This window comes from Globicephala melas, chromosome 6 (genome assembly GCF_963455315.2).
Source record: "Globicephala melas chromosome 6, mGloMel1.2, whole genome shotgun sequence".
Classification (NCBI taxonomy): domain Eukaryota; kingdom Metazoa; phylum Chordata; class Mammalia; order Artiodactyla; family Delphinidae; genus Globicephala; species Globicephala melas.
Genome location: NC_083319.1, coordinates 109,754,837 through 109,770,166, shown reverse-complemented (window position 1 = coordinate 109,770,166; position 15,330 = coordinate 109,754,837). Strand labels below are relative to the sequence as shown.

Below are 15,330 nucleotides of genomic sequence, written 5' to 3'. Positions count from 1 at the left end.
GAAAGAGAGCACCTCTGTTTACAACATGGTTTACTGAATATTTTAAGTCCACTGTTGAGACCTGCTGCTCAAGAAAAAGATGCTTTTTAAAATATTATTGCTCATTGACAATGCACCTGGTCATCCAAGAGCTCTGATGGAGACGAACAATGAGATTAATGTTGTTTTCATGCCTGCTAATACAACGTTCATTCTGTGGCCCACAGATCAAGGAGTAATTTCTACTTTCAAGTCTTATTATTTAAGAAAAACATTTCCTAAGGCTATAGCTGCCATAGATGGTGATTCCTCTGATAGATCTGGGCAAAGTAAATAAAAACTTTCTGGAAAGAATTCACCATTCTAGATGCCATTAAGAACATTCACGATTCATGGGAAGAGGTCAAAATATCAGTGTTAAAAAGGAGTTTGAAAGAAGTTGATTCCAACCTTCAAGGATGACTTTGAGGGGTTCAAGACTTCAGTGGAGGAAGTAGGGGGAGATGTGGTAGAAAGAGAAAGACAACTAGAATTAGAAGTGGAGCCTGAAGATGTGATTGAATTGCTGCAGTTTCATGATAAAAACTTGAATGGGTGAGGAGTTGCTTCTTGGGGATGAGCAAAGAAAGTAGTGTCTTAAGATGGAATCTATTCCTGGTGAAGATGCTGTGAAGATTGTTGAAATGACAACAAAGGATTTATAAAATGACATAAACTCAGCTGATAAAGCAGCAGCAGGGTTTGAGAAGGTTGACTCCAGTTTTGAAGGAAGTTCTACTGTGGGTAAAATGCTATCCAACAGCATGTCATGCTTCAGAGAAATCATTTGTGAAAGGAAGAGTCAATGGATGTGGCAGACTCCACTGTTGTTTATTTTAAGAAACTGTCACAGCTACCCCAGCCTTCAGCAACCCCTGCCCTGACCAGTCAGCAGCCATCAACATCGAGGCAAGACCCTCCACCAGCCAAAAGGTTATGACTTGCTGAAGGCTCAGATGATGATTAGCATGTTTTAGCAAAAAAGTAGCTTTAATTAAGGTATGTACATTGTTTTTTATACATAATGCTATTGCACACTTAATAGACTACAGTATAGTATAAATAATAACTTTATAGTATAGTAGAAAGTATAGTATAGTATATACTATAGTGTAAATAATAACTTTACACTATAGTATAGTGTAAACATAACTTTTATACGAACTGAGAGATCAAAAAATTCATGTGACTCATTTTATTGTGACAGTTGCTTCATTGTGGTGGTCTGGACCAAACCTGCAATATTTCAGAGTTACGTTTCTTAAATTCGTCCAATCCAAGAGGATGGAATATCTGTCCATTTATCTGTGTCTTCTTCAGTTTCTTTCATCAATATCTTACAGTTTTCGACATGCAGGTCTTGGTTAAGTTTATTCCTAGGTATTTTATTCTTTTGATACAATTGTAAATGAGATTCTTTTTACATTTCTCTTTCTGATAGGTCATTATTAGTGTATAGAAATGCAACAGACTTTTGTGTGTTGATTTTGTATCCTGCAACTTTACTGAATTTATGTATTAGTTCTAACAGCTTTTTAATTGAGTCTTCAGGATTATATATATGCATCATGTCATCTGCAAATAGTGACAGTTTTACTTCTTCCTTTCCAATCTGGATTCCTTTTATTTCTTTTCCTTATCTAATTGCTGTGGCTAGGACTTCCAATACTATGTCGAATAAAAGTGATGAGAGTGGGAATCCTTGTCTTGCTCCTGATCTTAAAAGAAATCCTTTCAGCTTTTCACTGTTGAGTATGATATTGGCTGTGGGCTTGTCATATGTAGCCTTTATTATGTTGAGGAACCTTCCCTTTATACCCACTTTGCTGAGAGCTTTTATTATAAATGTATGTTAAATTTATCAAATGCTTTTTCTGCATCTATTGAGATGATCATATGATTTTTTTACCCTTTATTTTGTTATGTGGTGTATCACACTGACTGATTTGTAAATGTTGAACCATCCCTGCATTCCTGGAATAAATCCCATTTGATCATGGTATATGGTCCTTTTAATGTATTCCTGATTTTGGTTTGCTAATATTTTGTTGAGGAATTTTGCATCTATGTTCATCAGGAACGTCAGCCTATAATTCTTCTTTTCCTGTGGCATCCTTGTCTGGTTTTGGTATCGGGGTAATGCTGGCCTCGTAAAATGAGTTTGGAAGAGTTCTCTTCTATTTTTTGGGCGAGTTTGAGAAAAATTGGTACCAATTCTTTTTTGAATAATTGGTGGAATTCACCAGTGAAGCCACTGGTCCTGGACTTTTGCTTGTTGGAATGTTTTTGATTACCTGTTCCATCTCCTTACTAGTAATTCTATTTCATCACGGTTCAGTCTTGGTAGATGATACATTTCTAGAAATTTATCAGTTTATTCTAGGTTGTCCAATTTGCTGGCATATAATTTTTCATAGTAGTCTCTTACGATCGTTTGTATTTCTGTGTTGCCCATCAACACGTAAATGGATACACAAATTGTGGTCTATCCATATGTAATCTCTAAAATATAATAAAAAGTAGTACATGCAACTACGTGGGTGAGCCTCAAAATAATTACACTTGGTGAAAGAAGCCAGACAAAAAGCACGTATTTTATGATTATATTTAGAATTCTAGAAAATGCAAACTAAATTATAGGGATGAAAAGTAGATCGGTGTATAACACCAAGAGTGACCCTTAATGTAAACTGTGGACTCTGTGTGATTATGGTGTGTTCCTGTAATACATGCGCCACTCTGTGGGGATGTGGATAGTGGGAGAGGCTATGCGTCTCTAGAGGCAGGACGCACATGGGAAATCTCTGCCCCTGCCCCTCAACTTTGCTGTGAACCAAAAACTGCTCTAAAGACATAAAGTCTTAATAAAAATTTTTTTGAATAGATCAGTGATTGCCTGGGGATGGTAGAAGTGCCTAAGAAAGGAGATGGGAAGAGAGATTTCAAAGAGGCATATGGAAACGATTGGAGGTGATGGATATGTTCATTATCTTGATTGCAATGATAGTTTCAGTAATACATACACATGTCAAAGTATACCAAATTGTACACTTTAAACACGAGTAGTTTATTGCCTATCAATTATTCCTCAATAAAACCATTTTTAAATTAGGTTTACGTGCATTTTTAATAAGATATGTAGTTAAATAATTCGAGGAGTTATTTTTTGTTTGTTCTCTATCTAAAGCCTACATCAAATGCTATCAGAAACACTACCATAAATATCCAAAATATTCGGCCCAAAAATATAATAGAGATATAATTAAATTATATCAAACCAGCCAAGAGCATGTAACCACTTGCAGACAGCCTGCACAGCCTTGGGGAAGAAGAGAGAGGAAATTGCCTGTCAGAGAAGCCTCTTTTTAGGACTAGATTAGCCATCCTCTCCTCATGCTGAATGCATCCCACTGACTTCAAAGAAGTCTCTAGATCAGAGAAAAATAGCGCTGGGCTAAATAATTGTGTTGACTTGAGGCCCTCTGAAAAAGATCGTCTTTTGAGCTGTAGCCATGATGACATTTATCACATCATCAGTGATAAGAGGGCTTTGGGGCGGGACTCAGGAGCTACTGAAGTGCTCTTAAGCTACAAAAAGGAGAAAAGAAACGCATTTCAATCAAAGCAGAAGTTTCAGAGTCATGGGAGAGTGGTGCGATTCCTTGCCGGAGAAGTGACTGTGACAAATACGCACCTTGCTGGTGAGACTGGCTTTGCTGGTTATCAGCAATTTCTGGAAAAACCACCGGAAAAAATGATAGCTGAAGAAAGAGAAATCTATTACTCAAGCCACCATAATACAATAGCTTAACATTGACTCAAGCGCAGCGTGTGCACTGGGGTCACACCAGCGGGCACGTATGATTGCACCCGCCACAAAGCAGCAGAAACACGGAACTGAGGTGAGGTGGCCCAGGTAATTCACATGCACAGGGTAGCCTGCCGGCCGGAGAAACAATCAGCCCCCAGATAATATGCTCAGAAACAGAATAGGGATTGAATTTTCAGGATACTGAAGCCATAGGGTCTAAAGTGTTGCTGGGGGAAAAAAAAAAATTAGTGGATAGACTTGTGTCATTTGGTGAAGCAGCAGGCTTAATAGAAATAGCTACTTTCTTCATGCTTTATGATGAAGATGATCAGTCAAAGCTGAAATCTGTTCCTATGACTGAGGTAGCAAAGTGATTAAGTGTTCCTGGTAAACTATCAATTCAAACACCCGATGAGTATTAGAATTAAGGAAAGATGTAGCACTGGAGAATGCACTGAAGATGACTTGAATTCTAAAGGTCTCTACTACAGGGCTGAATGTGTTAAGTGAGTTAATAATTATTTGGGCAACACAGAGAAGGGAGACGTTAATACCACTTTGGGTTGAATACGGGGGCTTGTTGTTACACAAGGAACCACAGGGGGTGACATAAAAACAGGGGAGGCTCTCAATGTCGTGTGCACAGAGGTGCTCAGCATAACAATTTTTATTTCATTTGTCATTCAAGAAGTACAAAGGTCTGCAGCTTTTGAAAACAGAGAAATCCTTCATTTGCTTCGTACACCAGAAAATAAATGTATTCCTCAGCCACAGGAGCTACCTTCCCCTGTTACAGGAGTCCCATGCTGGGTGCAACCCTAGCGGGTGAAAACCTCTTGGACCCACCTTGAATGGGATTGAACCCTCTCCCCAACTCCCCTTTGTCCACACTACACTAGGAGCCGGGACGGAGCTCAGCCCAGGGCTGCAGAGACAGAGGTCTTCACCTATTTATTTTCTGACTGAGTTTAACCAACAGTGGGCCATAAATTGTCAGTTCCAGCCACGTGGCACACTCACCTCTAGCTACCCGTGAGCACTGCTGTTGTCATGAGCCCGTGGCTGCCCCCACTCTGCTTGCTTCACAGATAGAGGGCCAGCAGGACACCCCACCCCCATTAGAAACAGAAAAGCAGTGGGACGGGGAAGTATATTTAGGTCAACTGTGCGTCATAGCAGGCTTCTCTGCAGAGAGCTTGAAGCTTCTCTGGAATGATTTCCACCGAAGCAAAGCATTCACTCTGTATTAGCAACAGCATCAAAAGATACCAGACTCTGCATGTACAGCCACTTAATCAATTCAAAAACATTCATGAAGCATATATTATATGCCTATTGTGGACGTTGGGAGTAGGGTTGCCAGATTCAGCAAATAAAATTACAGGGCGCCCAGTTAAATTTGAATTCTGGATAAATTCTTTAGTATAAGTAGGTTCCCTGCGTAACAAGATAAAATGAGACAAAATTTTTAAGAGTTTATCTAAGCAAAAATCAATTCAAATTAGTCAGCGCCGGACAGGAAGTGGTTAGAAATGCTCCACCCACAGGAGCTGGGGAAAGACTTACACAGATCAGAGAAACAGCAGAAGCAAAGGAAGGAAATCATTGATGGGTTGTAGCTGAAAGCTTGTTGGTTGGTTGGTTGTGATGGGCTGGGTTTTTGTTTTTAATTTATTTATTTTTGGCTGCGTTGGGTCTTCGTTGCTGCTGGTTGGTTGGTTGGTTGTGATGGGCTGGGTTTTTGTTTTTAATTTATTTATTTTTGGCTGCGTTGGGTCTTCGTTGCTGCACGCGGGCGGGCTTTCTCTAGTTGCGGCGAGCGGGGGCTACTCTTCATTGCGGTGCTTGGGCTTCTCACTGCAGTGACTTATCTTGTTGCAGAGCACAGTCTCTAGGTGTGTGGGCTTCAGTAGTTGTGGCACACGGGCTCTAGAGCGCAGGCTCAGCAGTTGTGGCACGTGGGCTCAGTAGCTGTGTCTCACGGGCTCTAGAGCGCAGGCTCAGTAGTTGTGGCTCACAGGCCTAGTTGCTCCACAGCATGTGGGATCTTCCCGGACCAGGGCTCGAACCTGTGTCCCCTGCATTGGCAGGCAGATTCTTAACCACTGCGCAACCAGGGAAGGCCCTGGGCCTTAGGTTTTGATCTTGTAACCTGGAGGCGTTTACAAGCTACATTTCGGTTTGCTTACACAGGCCACCAAGGCATTAGAGCCACCTCAGTCCGGGGGCCTCCTTGTTTCATTAACAAGGAGTGGCAATGACCAGAGCAGATCTCCCGAGCAGAGTTCCATGGAGGAGAATAAAGCTGGAGAGGACACTTAGGGACCTACTGTGGAATGTCTTCAATAGCGGGCCACCAACCAGTATGCGACCAAAAGTTGGGTGGGCGTAATTCAAGAACCAGCTGTTTAATTTCTTTTAGGGGAATGACCTTTGTTTAGCAAAACACCTGGAAAGGACTTGTTGGTTACGGAAAGGTAAGCCTCAGCGTCTGGCCAGGAGAAGCAGAGACAGATAGTGAGAAAGCTGACTTACTCGGCGTGAAAAGGAAGAAGGAATGACATATTCTGGTACAGACCTGCAAGAGAGACATAAGAGGGAAATTCTGAGGACACATGTCAGGAGGCCAAAGGACAGGGAGGAAATTTTGTCCGGGAAGAAATTCTCTATAGGAGCTAAAGAATATGAAAGAAGTCAGAGCTTCCATCTTCCTGTTGTCAGCTTCGTCTCTGCCACTGCCCTCACACCTTCCGAGTCTAGGCCTCACTCATCTACCCGAGACGTGTTTGAGAGGTGAGGCACAGTGGGTGTGTGACCCACTCAGCTCGGCATGACCGAGGTAGCGAGCAAGCCTGGGCGGAATGCCAGCAGGAAAGAAGGAAGGATCCCCAAACAGGACATCAAACTGAAAGATGGGGCTTCCCTGGTGGCACAGTGGTTGAGAGTCCACCTGCCGATGCAGGGGACACAGGTTCGTGCCCCGGTCCGGGAAGATCCCACATGCCGCGGAGCGGCTGTGCCCGTGAGCCATGGCCGCTGAGCCTGCGCGTCCGGAGCCTATGCTCCACAACGGGAGGGGCCACAACAGTGAGAGGTCCGCGTATCGCAAAAAAAAAAAAAAGTGAAGGATGAACATGTGAACCCACGTCCCTGGAAAGCCACACAAATCTTAAGGAAGACAGGAATGTGTCATTTGGGGTTAATGCAATTTCATTTAAGTCTCAAAAACCAGGAATCTCAGCTAACACCTAGCTCCACATATATAAGGCAACTTTTATACCCAACTCCTGATAGTTTGGGAAAGAATGATTGCATGTATAGATCTCCCAGTGTCCGTACTTCCTTCTTTCCTTCCTCTTCATAACTAATTTTTAACATCTTAGCACCATCACTAATGTTTATTCAATCTCAGGAGAGATGGGCCAACTCAGATTGATTTCCTTTTTCTCTTTGTTACCATCACGGGCAAGATGTGTCATTGGGATGTCCGTTTCACGATTCTGTCCCTGTGCACCCAGCAATGAATGTTTAAGTGAGAAATACTGCTTTGCTCCTACCCCGTCACCTCCATGTATTTGAGTGTATAGATACATGTGTTCCCATATGAGATTGTTCTGTTTCCTGCAGTGGGTGGATTTATTCTACAATCTATGAAACACCAATGAAATGCTTCTTGCAACTGCTTATAACATTTCTCAGCTGAGGTTCCAATGGTTTCCCCAAAACTAAGTACTGATACATAATGACAGTGGCAGATTCACATAGTGTATTGTTATTTCTGGAACAATGCCTTCAGAATGATATGATTTGGCCAGTCACCTGCACTGCTCTAGACTGTCCCTTGACTATAATAATTGACATTTGAGAAAGTTTCCTCGTGGCGGGAAACTCCATTCAGAGAACAGAGCATCTGCAGTGGAGGATGTCTGATGAGTCATCAGAACATTAAAATGGTCAGGATTCACATGTATGTCAAAATGTTCACGTAACCCTCCTTGCTGGAGAGACACCGGCAATTAGTTTTTGCAATTATTGTGCTGGTTCTCTTTCCCCATCTCCTGAAAGCTACTGCAAAAGGGCTCCATGATTTGACATTCATTATCCCTGGAGTATGTCCATGACCTTCCTGCTTGCTTTGGAGTGTTTGGGAAATCCGCAAACCTAACCTTCGATCAAGTATTTCGATTTGAACAGGACGTGAAAAGGCAAAAGCTACCTGCCTGGTTCCCAGGTTAACTACCCTGCAGCTTCCCTGATGTTGCTGAGAATCTTCCAACTTGCCATCTCCTGCCTCTTCCACTTATTCATGTCATTTATTCTGGCAAACATTCATCCTGACCCTTGCAGCCATTTCCAATGGAACGCATCTGAACTGGTCAGTTCCTCTTTGAGTTTTCACAATAATTACTATTTCTATTTCAAAAACCCAAAGCAACAAATATCTACCCTTTAGCAACAGTGCTTTTTAAAATATTGCTTTTATTTCAGTGCCTTTATCAACAGATACATGCACACGCTAGGAATTTCTTCATATTCATTTTATAAATGGTCTTTTCTTAACTCCACAATTAGCATGCCCAGATGAGCACACACATGTGCTAGGGCCTTTTAATTTAAAACAAAACCCAAAACACTATCTATCCCTAACTTCACAGCATTTATAGTCTAAAAGTGCTTATTTACCCAAGTCAAATAGATTTCTTAGTGACAAATCTTTCTTGCAAGCTATCAAAAATTTTAAGGCATGTCTCCACTTAATAAATCACTTTCTCATTATTCCTGGGTAATTTACCTCTGCTCTTTGCCTCTGCTCTTTGCTATTTTCTTACCTTTATTCATTTGTGTTTATGAGAGAAGCACAACGTAGGTGAAAATTAAATATTTTCACTTTACCTAATAATTGGAATATAGGAGAAAGGTTGAAACTACAGCCCAAAATCTAATTTGAATACAAATAAAGCTTTAATATTATCAACCACCTTTTTTTCCATTCTATCTTTGAGCCTTGTTGCTAACCAAAAAAACTGTCTGGCCAAGGACAAATGATAACAGAGCACATTTCATCCCGAACATTTGTCAGAATGAAAGGTAAACGGCAAAGTGATACTGAAGACTCCTACTTGGACGTTACGTGTGCACGTGGTACCTGGTGCCAGGACAGAGCAGGAACCTCCGAATATCACGTTTCTTTCTCTGTCTCCAAACAAATGGGGCAGCTCAGGGTCTGTGGCGAGGGCTAGACTATAACAAAACAACGTCGACTCTGATCATCTGTCAAAGCAAACTGGAGTCAGAGAAAAGAAGGTGTTCTGGGCCAGGCAATGCCAGTGGGATGGCAGACAGCACAGTGATAGCAAATAATAATAACCCCTCAGGGAACAAGCCTTACACTCTCCACGTCAGGAAGCTTCGAAAGGAAGGAACACAGAGGCAACCAAGAAATCAGAGTAGTCTTCATGGCACTGTGTCTTCTCTGCATCTTGCTGATTAACTGAGCCCTACATGTGCTAACCAAGGAGTCCACGGGGGATGAGGTGGGAGAGGCCCCCCGGCGACGCTGGAGGTAGGGGCGATGGGGAAAAAAGAAAAGGGTACAATTCCACTGGGAATAGGGTATCTGGAGACTCTGTCTTCAAATCCAGCGGACCTCTAGGCACAGTTTCAGGCCCTATTTAGGATTCCGTAGCAATTTTTAAGACAAAGCAATTTTCCTAAACATCTCTAGTTTTTTCTTTAGTCACTTGGATCTGGGTGTATCTGGGTCTTATTCAAGTTCCCAGACATTCTGCTCATTTTACCTTCTAAGTGCAAATGAGAGGCTGGAAAGGGTCAGTATTCACACCAGCTGGGGGCTTTAAATAAGGAATCTGAACACAAAACAACAAGAACTAGAGCTTGGGGGACACCCGCCTATGAAGCATCAGAACTGATGCTCCAGACATGGCCGTGTTCTCTCTACCACTCAGCACCGAGGGGTGACGGAGTGTCAGAGAACACCTCGTGGCAGCCACGGCCCTCCTCCAAGACCAAAGAACAAGTCATTTCACCCATGCCCAAGCCCAGCACCCAGGCGTTCTGTCTTCCAATGCTGCACTATTATTATTCTACTAGGTACAACAGCTCTAATAGCCATAGTGCCTATTGGGAGCCAGGTACTAGTCGAAGCCCCTGACAGGTGTTACTTTACTTAACCTTACAACCACTCCCCTGATGGAGGGACATTCTGCTCTGTTCCTTCTTCAGGCAAGGAATCTGAGGCCCAGAGTGTGTAAGTTCCTAGCTCAGTCTCAAAACTGGGGAAAGGGCTGAGCTTCCTACCCTGAACACCCACACTCCCTGCCACTAAGGAGTGGGCGTGTCTCCCTGCTCCCTCCCCCCATGGCTCCATCTGCAGAGAAGACTGGCCCCCTGGTGCTTCCTTAGCCCGACTTCACTGTGCAGTGAATTACTAAATTCTCCTGGGCTTCCGGTGGCACAAAGTATCACCAGAACACAAAGTCTTGAATTTAGTAATACTGGGCTCTCGCTGTAACTGAGAGAATAACAGCTTGTTTGTCCTCATTCTTTCCAAGATCCCTCACTGTTCCTTGAAAGGGTTTAAGCCATTTGATGCCTAAGAGCAATGTCATCATCTCCAGGCCCCAACTCCTGTAGTTCTACGTGCAAAACAAAGAATTTGTCACCGTGAAATAACAGGAGGGATGAGAAAGCGGAGGGGATTGCAAGCTGGGTTATTTTTTTTTACTGGCTCTGGTGAATTCTCTAATTGGCAGTTGGACCCCATGCCAGAAGCAGAAACGTGTGCAAGGCCTCGGGCTAATCATCTCACACCCCTGGCAGTTAGGAAAACTCCTAACTAGAGCTTCCTGAGATGGATTTCTTTTCTTTCTTTGTCCATTTGGAGGGCAACTAAAATCCACCTTTGCGGGCACAAGCCAGTAACTGACCCTCTTTTCTGCTGCACAGAACCTGAAGCGGGTGGCGGAGACCTGGATGGATGAGTTTGCCGAGTACATTTACCAGCGGCGCCCGGAGTACCGGCACCTGTCCACGGGGGACCTCTCCGCGCAGAAGGAGCTGCGCAGACAGCTCAAGTGCAAGGACTTCAAGTGGTTCATGGCGGCGGTGGCCTGGGACGTGCCTGAGTACTACCCTCCAGTGGAGCCCCTACCCGCAGCCTGGGGGGAGGTGAGGCGCCCCCTGGGGGTGGGAGTGGGCTGCTGAAACCCTCAGCTCCCTTGCCCTGCGGCCAGGGTCAGCTGAAATAATCTCCGATAAATATATGTCCTCTGTAGGAATTGCTGGGGAAGGGCATTCAGCTCACCCCTGGAACCCCTGGCCACTGTTGACTCCCCAAATTGATTTTTTAAAAATGCGCCTGGAAACTGTTTATTTGAGATTAGTGAAATTGCGCTAAGAGCTTGCAGAGAATGAAAATATCTGTCGTGCTCTTGTGTACATAAATGTGACCCGATGTCCACGATAAAATCCCTCCCTGTCCGCTGCGCGCGCAGCCTGGTTGCTATGGGCGTGTGCAAGGACGAGGTGCCCCGATGGGGCTGGGCGGCTTTCCTAACCAGGTGTGCGATGCAGAATCAAGAAGATGCGCTTTTCCACAATACCCTGAACTGTGGCAAACGTGGGACCTCATGGGTTCCTTAAATAAGCACCAACCTTTCCACCTCTGAGCGCTTCTTTTAAATTTTACTTCATGATCTAAAATGGAAAGAGCTGAAAGGCCCCAGGTGCCCAATTTAAAGCATCTATATTTTGGCATATAAAGGACTTTTGTGCTGGGTTCAGGTCTGTTCAGTCTCGTTACTGTGGCCTTTTCCTCTTAGGAGAGGGTGTGCTAGAGCAAGGACTCGAATTGCATGAGGTGAATTTAGTCTGCAATTTAATCTGCTCGGAGCAGGGGGCTTGGGGGGGGCGGGGGCGGGGGCGGGGGGGGAGGGATGCTAGCGCCATCCCCACGCTCGGGAGCAGACTGTCTCGCGTCGTGCAGGCGCCTTCCCATCGTCGTCCTCGACTTTGTGGTGTGGAGAGAACAGGCGCTTGTCCGGTTAGTGTCTGTGGCTTGGCAGAGCTCTGAAATCAGGTGGCCCCCAGGCGTGGCAGGGGAGGCCCGCGCGCTGGGGCAGCGTCCTTGGGTGAGCCAGCGTCCTGGCTCCAGGCAGAAAACGCGTTCAGCAGGTTACACGTGCGCTGCTTGTTTTGCTGAGGGGCCCGTAGAGAGGTGGTCCTCTGCTTGACCTGGGGAACCTCGGGCATGAAGGACAGAGCGAAGGCTGGCACCAGGGCTTCATCTCCTAATATTTTTTTGTATACACACGTGGTCCTGATCGTGGATGTTTCAGTGAGTAATTTGGTCTCTGACCCTTTGCATCTTAAAGATTTCATTAACGCGTCCCTGGAATATTAGTAATATTACTCTGCTGGTATTCGTTTTTGTTATCTACCAGGGGCTTAATTTACAGCAGCAGCAATTTAAAGTAGACCCCAAAGAGAACCTTCTTAGTCTAAGGTGTTGTAAGACATAAGAATTTGTTACCCAAGAAGCAGGTGAGTTTCTTCCTCGAGTTTTTGGGTTAAGGTTACGTCTGCCATCTTTCCCTAATAATCTAAAAACAGTCCTGCCTTAGTGACTTAGTAGGAAACTCTCCAAGAGCCCGCGGCCCCGCCCCACGGCAGAGTCAAGCACGCGGAGGGGAAAGAAGCCCTGCCCGCCAAGTCCCTTCTGCCTCCGGAGCCAACTCCCGGAAGCGCTGGTGTTGGTAGCTGGCCTGATGGCTTCAAGGTAGCTCCGTGGGGCTGGAGCGCTGGCCGCGCAGGCCCTGAGCGCCTGCGGTCCCAGGGGAGTCTCCGTGGTGCGCCCTATGGCGTCTGGAGGTGGTGCTCTTACTGCGGACGAGCAGGGACCGGGCTGCCGAGGGAGGTCATGCTGCCTGCACGCAAGGGTCTGGAGCCGTACCATATGCTCGCCCCGAACGCAGCCTCCGGTCCCAAGGAAGACCCTCATTTAGTCTGCTTCCTCACCAGGAAGCGCATGGTGGGCTGCATCTGTGAAGAAGACAACATCATCTGGCCCTGGCTGCACAAAGGCGAGGCCTCGCGGAACCCATCACAAGCCGGTGTCCTAGCAGCTGGCCCACGGAGCCCCTGCACTAGCTCCCTCAAAACGGGGTGTAAAGTTTCTTCTTTGCAGTAAAGACATTACATTGGCTCCTCCTCCCATGAAAAAAAAAAGAAAAGAAAACTCTCCAAGACCTCCCAGTATCACTGTGTGATTCGGGACGAGGTTAACATCTCATCAGTCTTTTCCCTATGTGGAAACGTAATTTTTTATTCCAACCTGGCTACTACCTAAACTGTGACTGGTCGCATTTTCCCTCGTTGCCTGACTAAACCATAACCTGCATTTATAAAGCATCTTGGGGGGGGAAAAAAGCATCTTGCATGGAAACAGATTCAAAATGTCCCTGAGGTTCTAGAAAAGACATAACTTTCCAGGAATAATAAGAACCATCTTATGGCCAGTGGGTGATGCCAGTTTTTAACCTATTACTCTTGACTACCTCACATCTTTACGTGGTTTGCCTGGGCCCTAGAGACATTTGAGTTCATCATCCTTGGTTTAAACAATCAGACATTGAGAAGATCAGATTTTCTTCTAATAATGGCAAATTTCTTTCCCCAAAGCTTCAGAACAGCAAAGCAAAGTAAGGTCACCTTTAGGTTTAGGGAAAGAAGAAAATGGCAAAGTAGTTCAAGCACCAGTTACATTCAGTTACATTTGCTCAGTGAAGGGGTGGTACACGGCAAGGATGAAGACGAGACGTAGGAGGAAGACAGAAGGAAGGGGAATCGGCAAGCGCCAGGGCTTGGGCTGGTAAAGTGTATCGAAAAATATCTATTTCCCAAGCAGGGGAGATCCCTGAGAGTAAAAGTGATGCCTGGACATTTAATGCAGGAGGCAAATGAAGTATTTGAAATGCAGCTTAATCTACATGAAGTGATGAACAGGAAGGACCATTTTCTAACTATATATTGGGTAATAACCTACTTCTTAATGGTGGATAAAAATTGCTAAACGTGCAGAATATACCTGTGGACCATTTTATCTCTAAAAAATTCAAAGTTTCACTCGTGTATTCCTTGGCCCTCTACAAAGAGCTTTTGTTTATTAAGTTTTTATTTTGGAATAATTTTAAACATACAGAAAAGTTGCAAAGAAGGCACAGAAAGTTGACATATACCTTTCACCCATCTCTTCTAATGTTAACATCTTACATTTGCCACCATACGTTTAACCATAGCACATTTAAACTAAGTAATAAGTATTGGTACAATACTACTAACTCGGCTACAGACTTCAATCAGATTTCACCGGTTTTGTTTGTTTTTCTAACTAATGTCCCCTTTCTGCTGCAGGATCCAATCTAGTACATAAAAGCGCTGTTTCATTTCCTATAACCTTTAAATTAATGGCTCGAATGCGCCAAGCTCCTACATAAATGTAATAGGTCACTTGCTGTTTTGATAAGAGAGTGACAACGGAAAGGCAGACTGTGTGGTAGGAAGGAACCCCAAACCTCCAGCAATGAAAACGCAAGACTCCTTTATGGGAGCGCTGTGCCGGGAAGCAGGGTAACGTGCTGTTTCATGCACTTGTACTTGGAACAGTTTCCCACCTGCTCCTCTGTGCCAGCCTGATTCTGGATAAACCATCAAGTGCTTAGGCCATCTTGGGCTCTGGTCGTTGGAACCCAGCTTGGAAAGGATGTGTTACAGACCATACACATCCTATAAACTGCTACTCGTTTCCCTGACAGATTCAGCTGGTTGTCGTGTGTGTCTCCTAACTCATCCCTCTCTTCCCCCCCCCCACCCCGCCCCTTAGCTTATTCTCCACTTGAAACGGGAGATCAGGCCACTGCCTCACTCAGAAACTTTCAAAAGCTACCAGCTCTCTCGGGGTCAAAGTCAAAGTCCTCACCTGCACCCTGAACGACCTGGTCTCTGCTGCGTCCCCTCCGACCTCATCTCTTACTGTTAGCCCTCGGCTTCCTTTTTCCAGGGACACTGGCCTCAGCGCTGCTCCCCGTCAGGCCAGGCACAAGCCAACCTCAGGGCCTTGTCACTTGCTGTTCCTCCTGCTTAGATCCCAAGGCTCTTCCCTCACTCCCTTCAAGCCCTTTCTCAAAAAGCACTGTCTTCTCGGAAAGCCCTCCCCGGCTGTCCCCTCTGTCGTGGGCAGCCATGCACAGGGGGCTGTCCATCCTCATCCACTCCCAACGCCCCTCCCCTGCTCTCCCCTGCTCGTCAGCATCCCTCGCTACAGAACAAGCCATGCCATCTACATATTTATCGTGTTTCTCACCTACCTAGAAAGCCAGTTCCAGGACATAGGGTTCTGTTGATTTGCTGAGTTACTACTGCCCTTCAGCAGCTACAAACAGGGTTTGGCATATAGTGGGTGCTCAATAAATGCTTATTGAGTG

General features: G+C 45.0%; 1 protein-coding gene across 3 annotated transcripts in view; it reads left to right on the top strand.

Moving 5' to 3' along the window:
- GALNTL6 (polypeptide N-acetylgalactosaminyltransferase like 6) overlaps window positions 1-15,330 on the top strand; it is a 1,150,777-nt gene that overhangs the window by 1,072,615 nt on the left and 62,832 nt on the right. For all 3 annotated transcript variants that reach the window (XR_009564434.1, XM_030879235.2, XM_060301350.1), the window contains one exon: window positions 10,796-11,017. Coding sequence is in view for 2 of the 3 variants with exons in the window: in XM_030879235.2 (XP_030735095.1) it covers window positions 10,796-11,017 (222 nt within the window). In the remaining variant the exon portion in view is untranslated. The remainder of the gene's footprint in view (window positions 1-10,795; window positions 11,018-15,330) is intronic.